The sequence below is a fragment of the Carlito syrichta genome, unplaced genomic scaffold, assembly GCF_000164805.1.
Source record: "Carlito syrichta isolate Samal-C Ts95f unplaced genomic scaffold, Tarsius_syrichta-2.0.1 Scaffold305844, whole genome shotgun sequence".
In the NCBI taxonomy this organism is placed as follows: Eukaryota; Metazoa; Chordata; class Mammalia; order Primates; family Tarsiidae; genus Carlito; species Carlito syrichta.
This window is the reverse complement of record NW_007249940.1, coordinates 333,103-350,343: the sequence shown is the minus strand read 5'-3', so window position 1 is coordinate 350,343 and position 17,241 is coordinate 333,103. Positions and strand designations below refer to the sequence as shown.

At 37.7% G+C, this 17,241-nt stretch overlaps 1 protein-coding gene across 2 annotated transcripts in view; it reads right to left on the bottom strand.

Moving 5' to 3' along the window:
- Window positions 1–691: 691 nt before the first annotated feature.
- The window catches only part of AMMECR1 (Alport syndrome, mental retardation, midface hypoplasia and elliptocytosis chromosomal region gene 1), a 114,803-nt gene continuing 98,253 nt past the window's right edge, over window positions 692–17,241 (bottom strand). For both annotated transcript variants that reach the window (XM_008062811.1, XM_008062812.1), the window contains 3 exons: window positions 8,913–9,003; window positions 7,405–7,501; window positions 692–5,109 (listed from right to left, as the gene is read on the bottom strand). In XM_008062811.1, the coding sequence (XP_008061002.1) occupies window positions 4,995–5,109; window positions 7,405–7,501; window positions 8,913–9,003 (303 nt within the window). In that variant the 3' untranslated portion in view covers window positions 692–4,994. The remainder of the gene's footprint in view (window positions 5,110–7,404; window positions 7,502–8,912; window positions 9,004–17,241) is intronic.

Genomic DNA, 17,241 nt, shown 5'->3' with positions numbered 1-17,241 from the left:
GAGGTAGCATCCCAAGAGATTCCTTTTTGATGGAGACTCTCTCTGGCCTTTGAAAGTCAGTAGCACCAGTCACTCTATTCCACACTCTGGTGTATTCCCTGAGCTTAAATTAGGAGTACAAATATGGGACCAGACAAGTAACTGGTCATAAGTGTAAGCCTCTGGTATGCCTAGTATGCGTGGGTGTGGACAAGCTCTGGGTGGCCACATTGTGGGCATTTTCAGAAAAATTACCAGCACTTGTTGGCAGAAGAAAGGGTTCCTACCTCATCAGATGGTTTCACTGGAGCGCACTGCTACTGCCCCCCTCCCAAACTGGCTCAAAAGGGGAAATGCCCAATAACCACTGACTGATTCGGAAGCTATCAGGAGCAGGTTTAAACACAGCTAAGCTCCCACCAGAATTCAAGCCTGAAGTTTGCCTCAGATTTGTGGCCAGTTAGTGTCCAAATAAAGGCTTATCTCTATCACTAAGAGCTAGACACAATGATGACATCAGCAAATCATATGGTAGGAAGCAACTGCAGGCATATGAATCTTCCAAGCGCTAATTTGCAAATAAATCAATATCTGTTCCTCACTACATTCTTTCAAAACTTTCAACTGTTAAGCTTCTAGTAGAAGTACTGATGAGACCCTGATGCTATGAAGAAACTACTTAAATGAAAAAAAGAAACAACAATGATAACTTGGTTTTAACATTTTATTGGGTAAATGATTTTAAAGGTAATAACAATAGTGTCAATACTACAATATCTTTCCACAGCCATACCTTACAGACCCACATAAACCTTCTCATATTTTTTTCTTTTTGCTTATTTTAATATTTTAAAGCCATACATTTCATATAAAATGCCCATTTTTCAATAGTTTCTTCAAACTATGAAGCAATTAAATGTCGAAGGAAGGAGGGCCTAGTTGTACTGGAAGGGGTTTCAGGTAATCTGTGATGTCTTACTGTAATCAAAAAACAGGTTACTAAGTAAGAAGGAAAAGAAGAGCTACTCCAGGTAGCTTTTTTGCTCATTACAAGTCTCACCATTGTATCACCAAGAACTCATTATGCTGGTGACCGATTCAAAGTAATTTCAGGGAACATATAAAACACTAAAATAACTTAGAAACTAGATCCAAATATTTCAAAAGTAATCAACTTTGATATACAAAAGCAGTCAGAGGTGGTTACAAAAGTTTGTTTTCTCAGTGCGTCTATGTACCAGCGCAGTTACTGGGCCCAGAGCAAAATAAAAGTTTCATTTTCTTCTGAAACAGTAATAAAAAACAAGGAAAATGTATCTTTGTATATAAAGGATCAATGCTGGTCTTAAGAATAATGTAATCAGAAACCCTTAAATCGAGAGGCACACACAGGCTTCTGCTTTTAAAAAATAAAAGGAAAGTCACCAGTTTATTTAAATGGAGGAAGTGCTCACACCCCTCAAATAAACTTAATTCAATTTAACATCACTAGCAAAAATCACTTAGAAACTGTACAAAAATAAAAAAGTTAACACATTTAATCCTGCAAGGTTTTTGTAAGGACTGGAAGGCAGGCTTTTGGAGCAGCATTTGGGCATGGCTGGGGGCTTCTTTGGTTTGATCTAACACACATAAGAGATGGAACCTATTCCAGATGACAGTTTCAGATTTCCTGCACATTTGAAGACACGGAAAGAGGCCAGTATACAAACTTCCGGTGTGCTGGGCATTGGGGACTGTATGCGCTGGATTGAAAACTTAAAACTGCATTAAGTGGAGTGGGGGAAATGAGCAAGAACCTTGCACTTCCTCCATTAATGGTACAGACCTCTCAAGGCAGGGGGGACTACAGAGGGTAGTAGCACATTCTTGTGCAGTCAAAAGGCCACTTGAGGGGTGAGGGGACACTTGTTCTTTTAGAATCTGGTACCTGGCTGACCTTGTTTAAGAACAAGAAAACCCTTCCAGAAATGGGAGCCTTTGCTACATACCAAAGCAAAATACGTACTATTTTCCAAGAGGAAAAATACCCAGTTGCATTTGAAAACGGAAAACTTAAATGGAACTAATTAACATTTAAAAGGGGCTATGTAAACTTTGTGCTACTCAACTGAAGTTCAAGTATTACTTCTGAGCTGTTTAAAGATCACTGAACTCATACAATATTCTGGTGATAAGAGTGCAATTCACATTTGTGTTTCTGAACAAATAAACCACAACTGGCTAGAACACAACCTGTGCAATTAGAATCTTCGTCTGAGTTAAAGACACATGCTACATATTTCAACATGTTTAAAGTTAATTCATACCACATATTTAACAGCTTTGTAACATATGACAAAGGTGAAAGGGTCTAGCATTTGTTGTTTAAAGCACACCATTACAGTTTGTATAACACCCTTCACACTACAAAGTCTTTTAGTCAACAGCTACTTAGAGACAAAAATGCACTGTGCATTAACTTGAATACAAAAGGAGACAAAACTATCCTTTTCCCCCAAGCCATGGTGGGAAATATTGCTGACCTCGTCCTTTGAAGCCTGCAGGATGGTTATTTCTTCAGTATAACATTATTACACTGGTAAGAAAATCTGTATAACATCTGCATATATCAAGGATTTTAAAAAATCTGATATGATTTTAGAGTCTGCATGACCAGTCACGTGACCTGCTCAAGATTGATTAGCACCGTTAAATACATAAACACACACATATGTATGCATGTATGTGTAAGCATATGTATACACACACACATATATATGTAATAGAGCTTTGCTTTAAAAAAACTTCTAACCATAAGCTCATCCAGGACGAGGAGCCTGTTGAACTGATGAGATGATGGATACGATGGATTTCACAATAATATTGGTCTATTTTGTCTCTCTTCAGTTTGCTTGTTTTCTTTTTTTTTTTTTCTTTTTTTCTTTTTTTTTTTTTTTTTTTTTTTTGCAGCAGACAATATCATTCAGCTTGTGCTCAGTTTCCCTATAAGGGCAAGAAAGAGTTTCCATAAGGTAGCCACTTGTTTTTATGCTGAAAGACTAATCTGCTCCAAATGCTCCCAAGTAGGAACGACAGGACTAAAAATCCCTTTCTAAAGCCCAACGGCTAACTTTTTTTCTGGCGAATCTCTGTGTTCAATGGAACTGGCTACCGAGATTGCATCTCAGGCTAACAATTGGCTTCTCAGTTAAGGCATCACAACTGAAAATGGTTATTTCAACAATGGATGCTGTGGATGAAGGAACACCAACTTCTAAGAACTCTCATAAAAAACTAAAGCAGTTTGTTTTGCCCCAGTGGCAAACAGAAGGAATCCAGCCAATTATCTCACAAACTAGAAAAGGATTTTTGAATTCTGAACTAGCAGTCTGTCACTTGTCACAACAACTATATGTATAAGCTATATCATTTCGATATTCAGTGACATTTCTTATAGTTTTAGAATATATATTCTGCAGCATACTTTTATTCCTCACTTGATATTCTGACTTCCTATCTGAAAAATATATATATTTTCTCAAATATATATATATGTATATATATTTATATTTACTACCATAAAATGAAGGCCATCTTTCTCCAGAATCATCTGTCATTTTTCTGGGGATATATGTATGGACCTCCTATTGACATTAGTAAGTTCTCTTTGTACGCATCATGAAAAGACTAACCCTGCAGATGATCTGGACCCTAACTATAGCATATCTGAGTGCCAACTCCATTTTTACAGGTGTAACATTACATCTTAGCAAGATATTAAGTGTGTTTCTATCAAAAGTATGTAGTGCAGAAAGATTCAAGCTATTTTATCTCTAAAACTCTAATATTGTCCCAACGACAAACATATCTGAAATCATGGCATATATGAACTTTTGTTTCACTAGATTATCTTTACCATATCTTTAGATGGTAGTTAAAATTGTCTCTGGCCAATCATGACTTATTGAAATCTAAAGCTAATAAATTTAAATTAATATAAAATAGACAAATGTCTCTTTTTTGGTTATTTGCTCAAAATAAATTTTTTCAGCTTAAAAAAATATTTAAGAGTAAGGAATTTGTCTAATCTGTTGTTTCACATATAGAAACAATAAAATTGTACAAGAATATTTCTCTAAATTGCCTTTTTTCTAACCCCTTTTAATTCCACTTAATTATATTCTTCTCAAAGGCACTAAGTTCTGTCTCTGCTCTCTTCTAGTATTTGCTGCTCTTCAAAATGATTCCTGCAGACTATCTGAAAGGTAGTTGGTACTTTCTTAAAACAGTGTTTTAGGCTATAAGCTGGTTCTATAAAGTGATGAGACAGTAACTCCTGTCTATGGTAACCGGCACAGTAGGCATAAATGATTTCTCACTCTCTGTGACAAGCCCTGTCATGGACCTTTGAATATTTGCTACTAGAATTAAAGTTCATATATTTTAACCATGGAAAAAAACATATGCTTAAGGAGTGAAGACCCAAATACTAAGCTCTCATAGCAAAGTGAATTTCAGACAAACTCAAGAGTAATATACAAATACCTGAAAATTTGATATGAATTACTCCCAAACTCAGCTATCAAAAAATAATTATCTTGTTGAGGAAAATTAAAGACAAACCTAAATAAAATCCCTAAAAACTGCACACTTTCTTCCATCCACAGTCGAAGGAAGGAAAAAAGAAGGAAGGAAAGCAGGAAGGAAGGCAAGAAGGACAGAAAGACAAAAACCTGATTGAAATAGCAAAGCAAAACTCTACATAACATTATAAGGAAAGAAAAAGCCCAAAATTATATATGCTGCAAAAAAAATCAATGATCTAAAATAATAAAACAGGATCTTCTTAGCAAATGCCATTTTCCTACCCGTTACCATGATGATTTTAATTGACGATGTCGAAGCTTCACCATGGCAACGGAAACTATCATCATAAAATGGTACAATAAAAGAGATAGCTAGACCAAGAAGGTGTAGGGTCTCCTGGGAAGAGGTCTGCAGAGAGGCCCAGTGACTGGTTGTGCGGCTCAGTGTCAGGAATAATGGTTGTATGGTGGAAGGGGATGCCCAATGCCATTTTGGAAATGATGATGCTGGCGATGAGCAAGGTATTCAGCATAGCTCAGGGTCATCTTTTCACTACGGTACCTGAAAGAAAGTCAGGGAAGAGAAGAATTAACACCGAGAAATAGGTGACATGCCATTGTCAGAGCTAGCAGGGACCTAAGAGATAAATTTATAGATTAGGAATTGGAGGCCCACAGAGAAGCAGTGACTTGCCTGAGATCACAGAGCTAGTAAGTAGCAAAGGTGAGATCAGAACCTGGGAGTCCAAATTCTGAGTCCAGTGCTCTTTCCACTCTACTACTCCTTGTTAAAATGTTCCTCTAGAAATTGTACTGCCCCCTCAACCACGGTTTGCTGACAGGAAGGAGGACGGGAAAGTCAATCTTTTACCAACACGTATGCATCTTATCCACTTGACTATTTTTCTTCTGAGATCTTCCATCTCTCCTCACCCCTTTTAACTGTTCCTTTTTCTGTCCACACATCTACTTAGGTCTTGCCATTAAGTAATGATGAGAATGGCCACTTTTCTTAATCTTGATATCCGGAACCCTCACTTTCTCCCATGTCTAGCTTTCTCTTCAGTGTGATGCTTCTCAAAAGAGTAATGTGTATTTTCTGCCTCCAGCCCCCATCTCACACTCCTCCTTGGCCCAGTGCTTCCTGGCAGTGCTTCTGTTGCCTCTCTTCCATGGAAACGGCTATCAGAGGGCTGCTTCTGATTCACCTTGACCTTTCCATTATGACACATGCTCATCGCTCCTTTTTTGAAACTCTCTGGTTCTACGGGTTCTCCTCCGCCTCTCAGACTGCTCTTTACCTCTCTGACTGCTCTTCCTACCCCTGCCTTGTAGGATTTCCCTGTTTCTGTCTACTGTCCCCCTCAGTGAACCTTATCCTTATAGCTTCAACTATGATCTCAACAGATGATTCCAAAGCATCATCTCTAACCATGAATTCTACAACTTAAGCATTTTCAGTGACCTACTAGACATTTTTATACAGCCATCCCAGAAAGCACTTCAAATTCAGAATCAATGCATAAGCCTGGCAACTCTCTTCCCTTGGTTAGAGAAATGACCTTGGCCCCTTTTATCTAGATTATAGCCTTGACTTCCTTACTTCTAAGTGATGATTCATTCAGTCCTTTCATTTCTTTCACAATATTTTCATATCTGTCCCTGGCTTTCTTCCTGTCTCACTGTGACAGCAATAATTAAGGCCCTCACTGCACCTCTTGCATTGCTACCACAGATTCTTAGGTAATACCGATGTTTCTTAGCTCCTTTTCCTGCTTCTAATCCCATTCTTACACCTCCCCAAGTCCATCTATTTAAAATTCAATGGCTACCAGGTCCAAATTTCTTGGTATGAAATTCAAGACCCTCACTGGTCTACCCAATCTATCTTCTGGACCATGTTTTCCTCTAACGATCACCTTCCCTACGTACACTGAAAGACCAGCCAAATCAGACTATTTCACATTCCTCAGAACTTGCTTTGTACTTGCCACCTGCGTGGCCTTGACTCACAAGGTCTTCTTTAAGAGAATCTCTTTCCTCCTCCTACTCTCTGCCTGTCAAATATTTTACCCATTCTTCAAGCTCAGTCTCAAATCAACCTCCTCTTTGAAATTTCTGTTATTCCCACCCCCCCTAAATTCCTCTTTCCCTACTTTGTGATCTCATAATATCTGTCATATTCTGCCTTAGATTGATAATTATTTTTGTACATGCCCCTTCTAGTTTCCTTGACTGTAAACGCAAGGAGAGAAGGCATGGAGGCACTTTCAAATTTGTAACTCCTCAGAGCTGAGAGTATAGTCCATTTTTAGATTATAGGCATTCCATGTGGTTTTATGGAACTGAAATAGAAACAGCAACCCACTTTCCTAAAATGTTTGATATTTTCCTTGTTAAGTAAGTATCCCTATTTTACCATGCCGAAATTTATTTAGCATTTGAGTTGAGCTCAATTGTGCTTTTCAGCAGGCTCTCATGGTAGACTTCTATCACTGCCAAAATCCTAAGGTTAAATTCAAATTTGAGGACTACTTATCAGAATCCTAGGGTTCTGCTAAGCAATGTCAAAAGCTAGCAAATAATGTAGTCTAAAGCCTCCAAGGGCTTGCTTGTACAAAAGCCAGAGTAATCACGCAGAGCTAAAGATGGGAAGGACGGGCTCATACATCATACAGGCTTTCCTGCCAAGCAGAGTTCCACTGTATTCACCCTCAGTATGGCCCTGCCATTCATTTCCACTCTGTTTCAGAAAAGGGAAGCAAGTGAAGTTAGAGAAATCAATGAAATCAAAGAGTTACAGGCATATGCATCAAAATGTACCAGTTAGCCTTGCACTAGAAAACACCTTCTGTACCTGGTCAGTTTTATGGTTTTCCTGAATTCATTAGTAATCGGAGCTTTGTATCCTCCTTTCCTCAATAAGGAGTCTATGGTCTGAATATGGTCCCATCCTGTGGAAAGTTGACCAGATAAAACATCAGTCAAGCACATGCAACAAACACTTTTGGTTAAATACAAAATGACTTTGTAGAGGTCAGCTATCACTGTCACCAAATGCCATCAACTCTTTTGGTCTTAAAAACAATCACACAGAAGAACTAAGATTTCATTGTGTACAAAAACAGGCTCACACCTTAAATTCTAGCTATCAACAATGTCTAACAATATTGGCTTCTTTATCTTAACCGTATTCGAAGGCAAATTGTCTAAGAGGCTGGCAGAAACTGCTCAGTAATGACTCTGTAACAAACCACAACTGTTGTACTCTCCTCAAACAGTGACATCTTTAGAAGGGAAGGAAAAGCCTAAATGTCACTGTACCACTCAATAGTATTTAGGATTCCCACACTATCTCATGGTAATTGCTGTTTCTTATGGCATCTTCTGTAATCAATTAAGTATATTTATGTGCAGCATTCAAGGGCATTTTTACTAGTTTTGACACAGATAGTATACCAGTATCTCAGGCCCTCTATCTTTTATATACGCTTTCTGAAGCCAGTGATACTGCAGGATTAAGACGTTTTCTAAAGCAACCCAAATCAATCTTCAGATAACTGCCTTAAAGACTTTCTCATTTGAGGGCTAATGACATTAAATTTTTGCTGCTTTGTATCTCACATTTATATGAACAAGCATGGGAAAAACAAATTACAAATACTTTCTGATGAAAGGAAGAGCTCTATAAGGTAAAAGAGAGATTCATTTCAATTAACATGAAACTAGAATTTAGTAGTGGCTAGGAAGGACAAAATACTACCAAAATGAAAAGTTATTTTGTGTTACAGTATTGGTTCAAAAAGGTCTGTGCTATATCTGCAAAAGAGGAAAATGTTTGCTGATTAGGAAGTATAGACCAAGCACATAAAACACTATATACTTCATGTACTCTCAGTGCTCCCAATCTTAATGGGAAACCTACAGTCTTAATATCAGCAGAATGAGTAATGGCAACCACTTAAGAATGAAACATTTGGTACTGACAATGGCAGTGAACTATGTGGCTGAATATTAATCAAAAGGCTTGTTTAAACCACAAGGCTACAGCACAATAGGATATGGGAAATTGGCATTTCAAATTAGTAGCAAATTGTTGCCTAAAATAAAACCCAGCGTTTACAAATCTCTGCTTTTTTAAAAATATATACTTGTGTGTTTATCCTTTAGTGCAGGGATTCAACTTCTGTATGAGAAGTTTACCGATTTGATATAGATATTGCAGTGTTAGTGGTGGAAGAGTCACTCTTATGATTTGACACTGATCAATTATCAGACATATCTGCAAGGTCAGATATCGCATTTTAGTTCGTGTATTTATTTAAATTCTTCATCAGATCATATGAAATAAAGTGCAAAAATGACCTTGCTCCTTTGCAACCTCCGGTAGGTAGGTGGCGGTGCGTTTTGATCCTTTTTCATTGATGAATTCTATTCTAATGCCATGTACACCCACCTGAAAGAAATTGGCAGTTTTATTAGTACAGTCTTTTTCATAGAATCAGAAAAAAATATTAAAATTTAACTTTCAAGAGAATGCAGTCCTTCCTTTCCCCTTGTTTTTAGAAGGGCATATCAGTTTTCTCTTTCCAAAGCTTTGACTTTGGATTTGAAGGCCATTTATGATGGTCATGGAGACTGAAAATACTGATTAGAACGTGCCCAACATGCACTATGCTATTCTGTTTGGAAAACTAGAACCACCATTCTGGGGCCATGTGTAGAATAAGACAGTTGATGGTAAGAATCTGCCTCGAGTCCCAAATTATGGCTCATGACAATAAGGAACTAGACAAAGGGAACGTCCTTCAAAAAGATAACAACCAACTATCTTGTTTTGTAGGTACACTCACCACTTCAGATTAAGTTCCAAAGCTTCCAGTGCTGACTCCCTTCCAAATTGTCTAGTCCCTTTAAAACTTAAATTATATATAGGCAAGCAAACATAGTCAGAGAAGACTGAAAAAATAATGAAAACAACCAGATACTACATCATCATCCAGATAGCATTTCTAAAAAACTGTATTATGGTTTAGAGTGGGTCATTCACAACCAACACTTCACTGTCCGTCTACACCTCTGCTTTCACACAGCACTGTTAAATTTAAGAGCAATAAAAATTTTAGGCTGGGCTCAGTGGCTCAGTCTGTAATCCCAGCACTTTGGGAGGCTGAGGCGAGTGGACTGCCTGAGCCCACGGGTTCGACACCAGCCTGGGCAACCTGGCAAGACCTTGTCTCTACAATAAAATAAAAAATAGTCTGGCTTGGTAGCGCGCATCTGTAGTTCCAGCTACGCGGAAGGCTGAGGTGGAAGGATCGCTGGAGCTCAGAAGGTTGACACTGGAGTGGCCATGAGCATGCGTGCCACTGCACTCCAGCCTGGGCAAAGGAGTGAAACTCCAACTCAAAAAAAAAAAAAAAATTCAAATCACTTCAGGGCAGGGCATCATTTTTGCACAGTTTCTCTACATACTAGTGCAGATATCACTGTAACTTTTTTTTAAAATGTGAAACAAACTTGTGGTGATGCCCTTTAAAAGGTAGTCTTCTAAATAAGTGTGGGCAATTTTTTCTAGTGATTTTAAAATAATGTACTTTTTCTTTGATTAATGTACAATTGAAAGGAATCTGTCCTTTCCCCTCATGTCTCCCATAGATTAGTGTATAGAGCTAAAGATCATTAAAAGTTATAACTTTTTGTAAACACTGATAATAAAAATGATATTTCAAAAGAACAGCAACACCATTTCATTCTCCCGAATCTGCAGTTGCCTCCGATCAGTGGTTCCCAAGTGGAGAGGGGTCAGGTTGTGCAAGGTCTTGGAGGGAAGACGTAAGACCAGGTAAACATTATTACCCAGGATGGAGGCTTCTTTTCAGAGCAGGTGAGTGAAGTCATAGACCTTTTTTCTTTCCATCTGTATGGATGTAAAAGGTCTAGAAGAAGAAAAGGGGTCAATGAAGACCTCTTTTGCTCCTTCTGCCCTTAACTTGAAATTTTCCAGTTTTTCAGGGAATAAAAAGTCCTCTGGGAAATTCATTTCATTTCCCCCCCCAGGTCTTTACACATTCATCTGTTAGAGCCTGTCAGATTTTCTGAGCAGTTTATGCTTTTTTATTAAAGCATATCTCTGTGACTATTTCTTCTATCTATTTAATATCAGTAGTCTTATGAATCTCCTTCTGCTAAAAATGCAACCAGGGCAGCTGTTTAAAAACTAACATAATAAGACCTCCCATACCCTGTGGATAGTGACTGAACAGCTGCAAAGAAAAATGAATGCTTAGCTATCAGGCATTGCCAGCACAAAGGACACAAATCTCCTCAGTGCCTGACATAGTACTAAGACAAAGACAAATTTGCATCACTTTCTGTATATTAACTTCCTGATCAGTGACTTTGAATTTTTTCCTTCGACAGCCAGATTCTTCATAATTTGTTTTTTAAAACACACAGCATAAGTAATTTATGCTCCATCATTCACTGAAGTGAATTTTGAATCTTCAAATCTATTTATCAAAAATCTGTCATGTTAAGATTGCAAAGAATTTTGGTGTTTATTAAGGTGTCTAGTCAAAATAATGAGAGAAAGAACTTCCCCCTCTCTGTGAGATGAGAGTATCAGATGAAATCAGTGATATTTAACTGGCATAGGGTGGGGATGGGGCTACAAAGTTTATCCGAATTTTGGAAGATTTTGTATATCAGCAAGTATATTTTAGAAAAAGAGCAACCCCCCAGATAATTTTTATTCTAGCTGAAATATAACTATTTTAGTTCTGACAACTAGCTCTGACAAACTATGGCTGTGTATGAGGAAAAAAAAGTGATTTAGGCAAATGGAGGGTAATTTAAACACACAAGTCCTTTCTTCATAGGGGTATATTCTGTGTTCTTTGACAAAAATGTAAGAGCTCTTAAAAGTCCAGTAATTTAACAATTAAAAGAATTTAAGACTAACTGTATGGTACGTGGATGACATCTCAATAAAGCTGTGTGTGTGTGTGTGTGTGTGTGTGTGTGTGTGTATGTATACATAAGACATATTAACCAAAATAAAATTACTCATCAATACTATTGCTTTATTTATTTTTGCATTTTGAGAAGGTCCCACCATCAAATCTGACAAGAAAAAAAAATTCTCCCATTTTGATTTAGTACTACATTTATAACTTTTAATTATTTTCTGGGTTCCTATGATTCTGAACAATTGAAAGCCCCTGCTTGACCATTTGTGTCCACAAGTAAGTATGGTGGTTTTAAAGTGAATCATTTGTGATAAACAACTTTTTTCACAAGTGAAAAAACTTTCCCACAAAGCTATAAAGCCAAAACCAGAGTGACTGATTTTTTTCAACTAGCACAGTCAGGAGAATGATAATAATGTTCTTAAACAGAATCAAAAGCATAATAGTTTTCTTTTGTCACCTGTTAAACAACAGCATTTTCTTTACTCCTAGAACCACAGATGCCACCAAATAGCCATACTGTACAGTCAAAACAGGAGAGTGGAAAATAGCCTGCTGTGGAGAATGACTGATTCTGGCCAACCTGTGGAAATCACTGGCTTTGCAAATTAAGTGAAACAAGCACCAAAACTAATTCCATATTGTTTCAGGGGATGCATTTGTCACAGCTACAATTCCAAATTGTAACCCCCATGCATAATAATTGAATCCTTCCTTACACAGATTGGAGAATCCTTCAGCCCAGCAGCATCCCAAGAGACAAAGGCTATAGCTGTAGTTATAAGCTAGATAAAAGATCTAGCTAACCAAGGACTTGGGATTCCCTGGAACACACCTGTTCTAAAATTCTATCACAGAAACTTTGTTTCTGAGAATGGATAAAGAGATAGCATATAGGAATACCATGCCACCAAACATACCCCTAACTAATCCTGCCACTGTCCAAAGTACACCCAGGTAAGCAAAAACTGGAGACTTGCAAATCTAGCCTTATGGGAGTCTGCAGGTTATTTTCAAGATTATTAGAAGATCTAAGAAAAAAATGCTTTCAGGGTCCATCAGTTGCAATAATATTCTTTTAATCAAGGCTGTACTTTTGCAAAGCAAAGCTATAAATCAACTCCAATGGTAGTAAATTAAATGTAGGACTTATAGATAAGAGGATATGGAATTAAACAGAGCTGTATCTGTGTGTGCTGAGAGAACATTAAGACCAATTCAACAGATTCCTATTTCATGCTAAAAAGAAAGCCACATTTATTCTGAATCATTCCACAGCAAGTGATTTTTATTAATGCTATTATACAATCTTTTGTTTTTAACATTGTTCAGAATGATTAAATATCAAGATTAATGTTAAGACCTTAAAATATATCTTGATTATTCTGGGGTTGATTATCCAGTTTGGGGGATTTATGCATACCCATCTCCACCTGGCCTCAGCCCCATCCTCTTTCCTCTCTTGTCCATTTCTCTATTTGTTCACTCCTCTATCAGACAGCATGTGGGCACGGGGGGGAAAAGAGATACACACAAATTAATCAATTTTGCTACATAGTAAAAGGTTTGGTAGAAAAAGAGATTATAAATAATGGCTAAAATGAAGCTTCGAGACTGTCTGCAGATTTTATTTATCCTCATTATCTGGTCCCTTGTTAGAAATGTGGCTTCATTTAAAACTATTATCCTCTAATGCAGTGACCCTCAACACAAGAGCATTTTTAAAAAGTACGCCCTCCCACCCCATTATAATACATGGCCCACATTACTTCCCTCACAATTGCATAGTCAAAGCTTAATATACCCTAGTCTGTCTATAGGGCAAGTGTTAGTCCTGTAATCCACTAGCAACACTACAAAAGGGTCTCACTTTTACTTGTGAGCCTAATCAGTAAGCCAACAATCTGAACATGCTGAGACATGAAAAATAGTCAGCTGGCTAAAAGTGTAAATGAACATAAAATGTGCTCTGGCTAAGTTGAGTAGGTTCCATGTATGCCTTTGACCATTTGTGTCCACAATCATCTCCACAGTCCTGATCCGCAAAGCTAGTCTTCCCCTGATCGCATCTTGGTGAGCAGAACCAATCTACTTTCTCGAGTGACATCCTGTCTTTACAAATACCACAGTCAGTCCCATTGCTCCCCATTTTCAGAATCAAATACTGAGTATCCCTGGAATAATATGGTTATGACTCACTCCACTCATTTTCAGCGAGTTCATCTGAATAACATAAATATTAGGAGGTCAAAGAATCAAAAGTTGTTTGACATGTCTTCTTGGATGAAATCATTTGGCAAAATATGCCTTGCAATTAACAAAACAGCCAGTTATTGGCCACTCACATAAGACTGACCTGCCAGGCTCAATATGCCATCCCATTGAATTGAATAAAAGGACACTGTTCCTAATGAGAGGAGCTCAGGATGTTTGGCATACCCCCTAACCTTGAGAGGCTGGTATCACAGAAGAGATGCATGTTCTCTCATCGAAGAGCTCTGGGTACCACAGACAGAAACAAACACTGTACTGGACAGTCCAGGGGTCTAACTCAGTCCAATATTTTTTATGTTCTTAGGAGAAAAAAAAGCCATATGTGCTATTTCTCCTAAAAGCACAAAACTCACGGGGCAGCATATTCCATTCTTGAACAGGACCTTCTGCCGCACTCCAGCTCACCTTCTGAAAACCGTGATTCTCCCTTTTCCCAGTGAAAGCAAGTTCAACAGAAAAGAGAAAAAATATACTTCAAACTTGGACCCATTCCAAGTTTATTTTCCTGAGTAATTCCTCTTTTAGCTGGGCTCGGTGGCTCAGCCTGTAATCTCGCACCTTTGGGAGCCTGAGGTGAGTGGATTGCCTGAGCCCACAGGTTCGAGACCCACCTGGGCAGCGAGACCTCATTTCTACAATAAATCAAAAAATCAGCCGGGCGTGGTAGCGCATGCCTGTAATTCCGGCTACTCGGAAGGCTGAGGTGGAAGGATCACCGGAGCCCAGCAGGTCGAGGCTGCGGTGGCCGGGAGTGGCCACTGCACTCCAGTCTGGGCAACAGAGTGAGACTCCAACTCAAAAAAAAAAGAAAAATTCCTCTTTGGACAAGAAAAATTAAGATTTTAATCATGTAGGCTGATAACTATTTGTACAAATCCCAAGGAACCACTTTCCCCAAACCTGATACTACCAAAAAAATTTAGACGACATGTTATCTAGATCTGTTCATTAAATCCTCACAGTCATGACTCTGTATCACTTTAGTCCTCCCACCAATTTGAAAAGCAAGTCTGAAGTTCTGAATGTGACCATCTAATTAGCACGATCCCTTCAGAATCTGGCCAAAATTTAAAATTTAAAAACAATGTTGCTAGATTTCAGCTTTTGTTTGGTAATATTTATTTTTGTTTTTTCTGTTTATAAAGATAGTATACATATATTACCAAAGCAAATCCCTTTAGAAGGATATAAAGGAGAAAATAAAGATGACCTGTAATCCTAGTACCACCTACAAACAACTCTTATCTTAGTGACTTAAATAAATATTGTTCTCCTGAACTAAGACACCACTAAGGACTCTATTTTAGGCTGTTTTCATCCACTATCTGACCAGTTTCTGTAGCTGTCTTTGCTTTAAAAGATCCTTTGAGAAGCTTTTAGAAGTAGAATACTAGAAATATAAATAAAAAAGTATTAACTGATTACAAAGTCATCATTTGAACATGAGTAACCTTTTAACATATTCTACTGTAGAAACTCTCCATCATCTACCTCAGCTGAAGTTTTTTTTTTCTGCTGTTACTTTGTGAAAACAACTTCAAAGGTCCCCTTGACCAAAATACGTATGTATTACTCTTCTCTAAAATCCCTGCATATTAGTCACCTTTAGCTTTGAAATTAGTTGTCTTCATGAGCCAATTCTTGGCTTTTGCAGAGCTTACCAAGGGACCACTTAGTGCCAATTTTGATTCACGTAGAGACTTAGACATCTTGTCTATGAGGAACACAAACCTGTCAATTTATTTCACAAAGGTCACTGAACAACAATCTCTTAACATTTATTTTAACTAATAGCTGACATATAGCTCTAAAATACCTGAGCTCTTTAACAATTACCCCCAAAAGCTTATAGTAAGATTTTAAATAAAGCATGGCAAATGAAGAGGTGCTTTGAAAAGCTATGAAGCCAAACATGTTTATCTATCATTTGCAAAGAAAGAAACTGTTCTTACTCTAGGATTTTGCAGAGAACAAGTGACAGCAAAAAGTGCAATTAAGAAAAAAAATACCTCATTCCCTGTAATGATTAATTATGATGAGTGTTGAATAAAAATTGAACATCCTAAAGCTTCCCAAGGAAAGTTCAGGCAACACAGGTGACCTTTAAATAAAAAGCCTGCTTTTCATCAAAAGTTAGAAACATGCATTCCTACCATTTTAAAAAAAGAGAATAAAGAAGGGAGTGAATTTACAGACAAGAAAACTAGTTATAAAATTTTCTCAGTCTAGAGACATGACTTACTTTCTAAAGGCTGGGATGGTGAAGGGGGTGGAAATCATCTCTTGGTAAACATACCTAATATGAAATCATGTTGTCTGCTTGATAAAAAAATTAAGAAAAATCTTACTCAAGCTAGAACTGTACATTGAGCTGACTCAATATGGGTTAACTCTTTCTACAAAAGAGATTTGTTCCTAAAAAGTTACATGTGAGTTGAATTTATGTAAATGAATCAATCTCAAAGTCATAAGGGAAACAATAAAGAAAACTTATAGTGAGTTCTTTTGCAAAGCAAATGTCTATTTGTACAATGAATAATCACTCCCTAATGTATTTGCTTTAATTTAGATTTAAATATACAAGGCTGACTTAAAACAGGAGATGATATAATAATAAAATGGAGGCATAAATGGCTTAGAAGAGAATATTTTCTTCCTAAAGAAAGTTCTTCTTGTGAAAAAAAACCTAGAGTGTACATATAAAAAACTGGACTACTATTAACTTTTATCGCCTACATTTAAGTTGGCAATGGCCATTTTTAAAGTTAGGAACCTCTTCTTAGGACTTCTAAATGGCTAGTGGTGATTCATTCTCTAGATGTAAAGTAAAACAGAGCCATTTATTAAAAAAGGGAGTCAGTCACAGAACTACATTCTGTCAGTCTAAAGAGATCTTAGGTATTACCTAGTCCAACTAATTTTCAGATTCCTGGTTGAAGAAACTGAGGTCCAGAAAGGTCACAGAGCTGGGCAGTGACAATCAGGAACAGAACTCGAGTCTCCTTATTTCCAAAATTCAGCATCTGGGGACACACACACACACACACACACACACACACACACACACACACACACACACACACCATACATGAAAGAATAGACCATAATAGAATTGTTAGGGAAAGGGCAGGAAGAGTTTATGGATTATGGGGGAAGAAACAGGATAACTCCTCCTTCCCCCACCAATTAACATGCTGGGAGGAAAGCAGGAAGCAACTTGAGAAATCCTAAGAATAGTCTAATAAGCAGCCCATTTGGCTAAGGGTACCAACATGGAAATGTTTATGCATTGAATCACCTTCTAAGAAACTACTTTACTTTGTGTGGCTTGCTTCCACCCTAGGCTTCATATGCATTGACTTGTTGATGCATAGCAAATTCTCTCTGGATGGCCAGGAAGTCTAAGCCTTCCTTTCTCAAAGCTCCACAGCACTTGGGGCGGGGGCAGG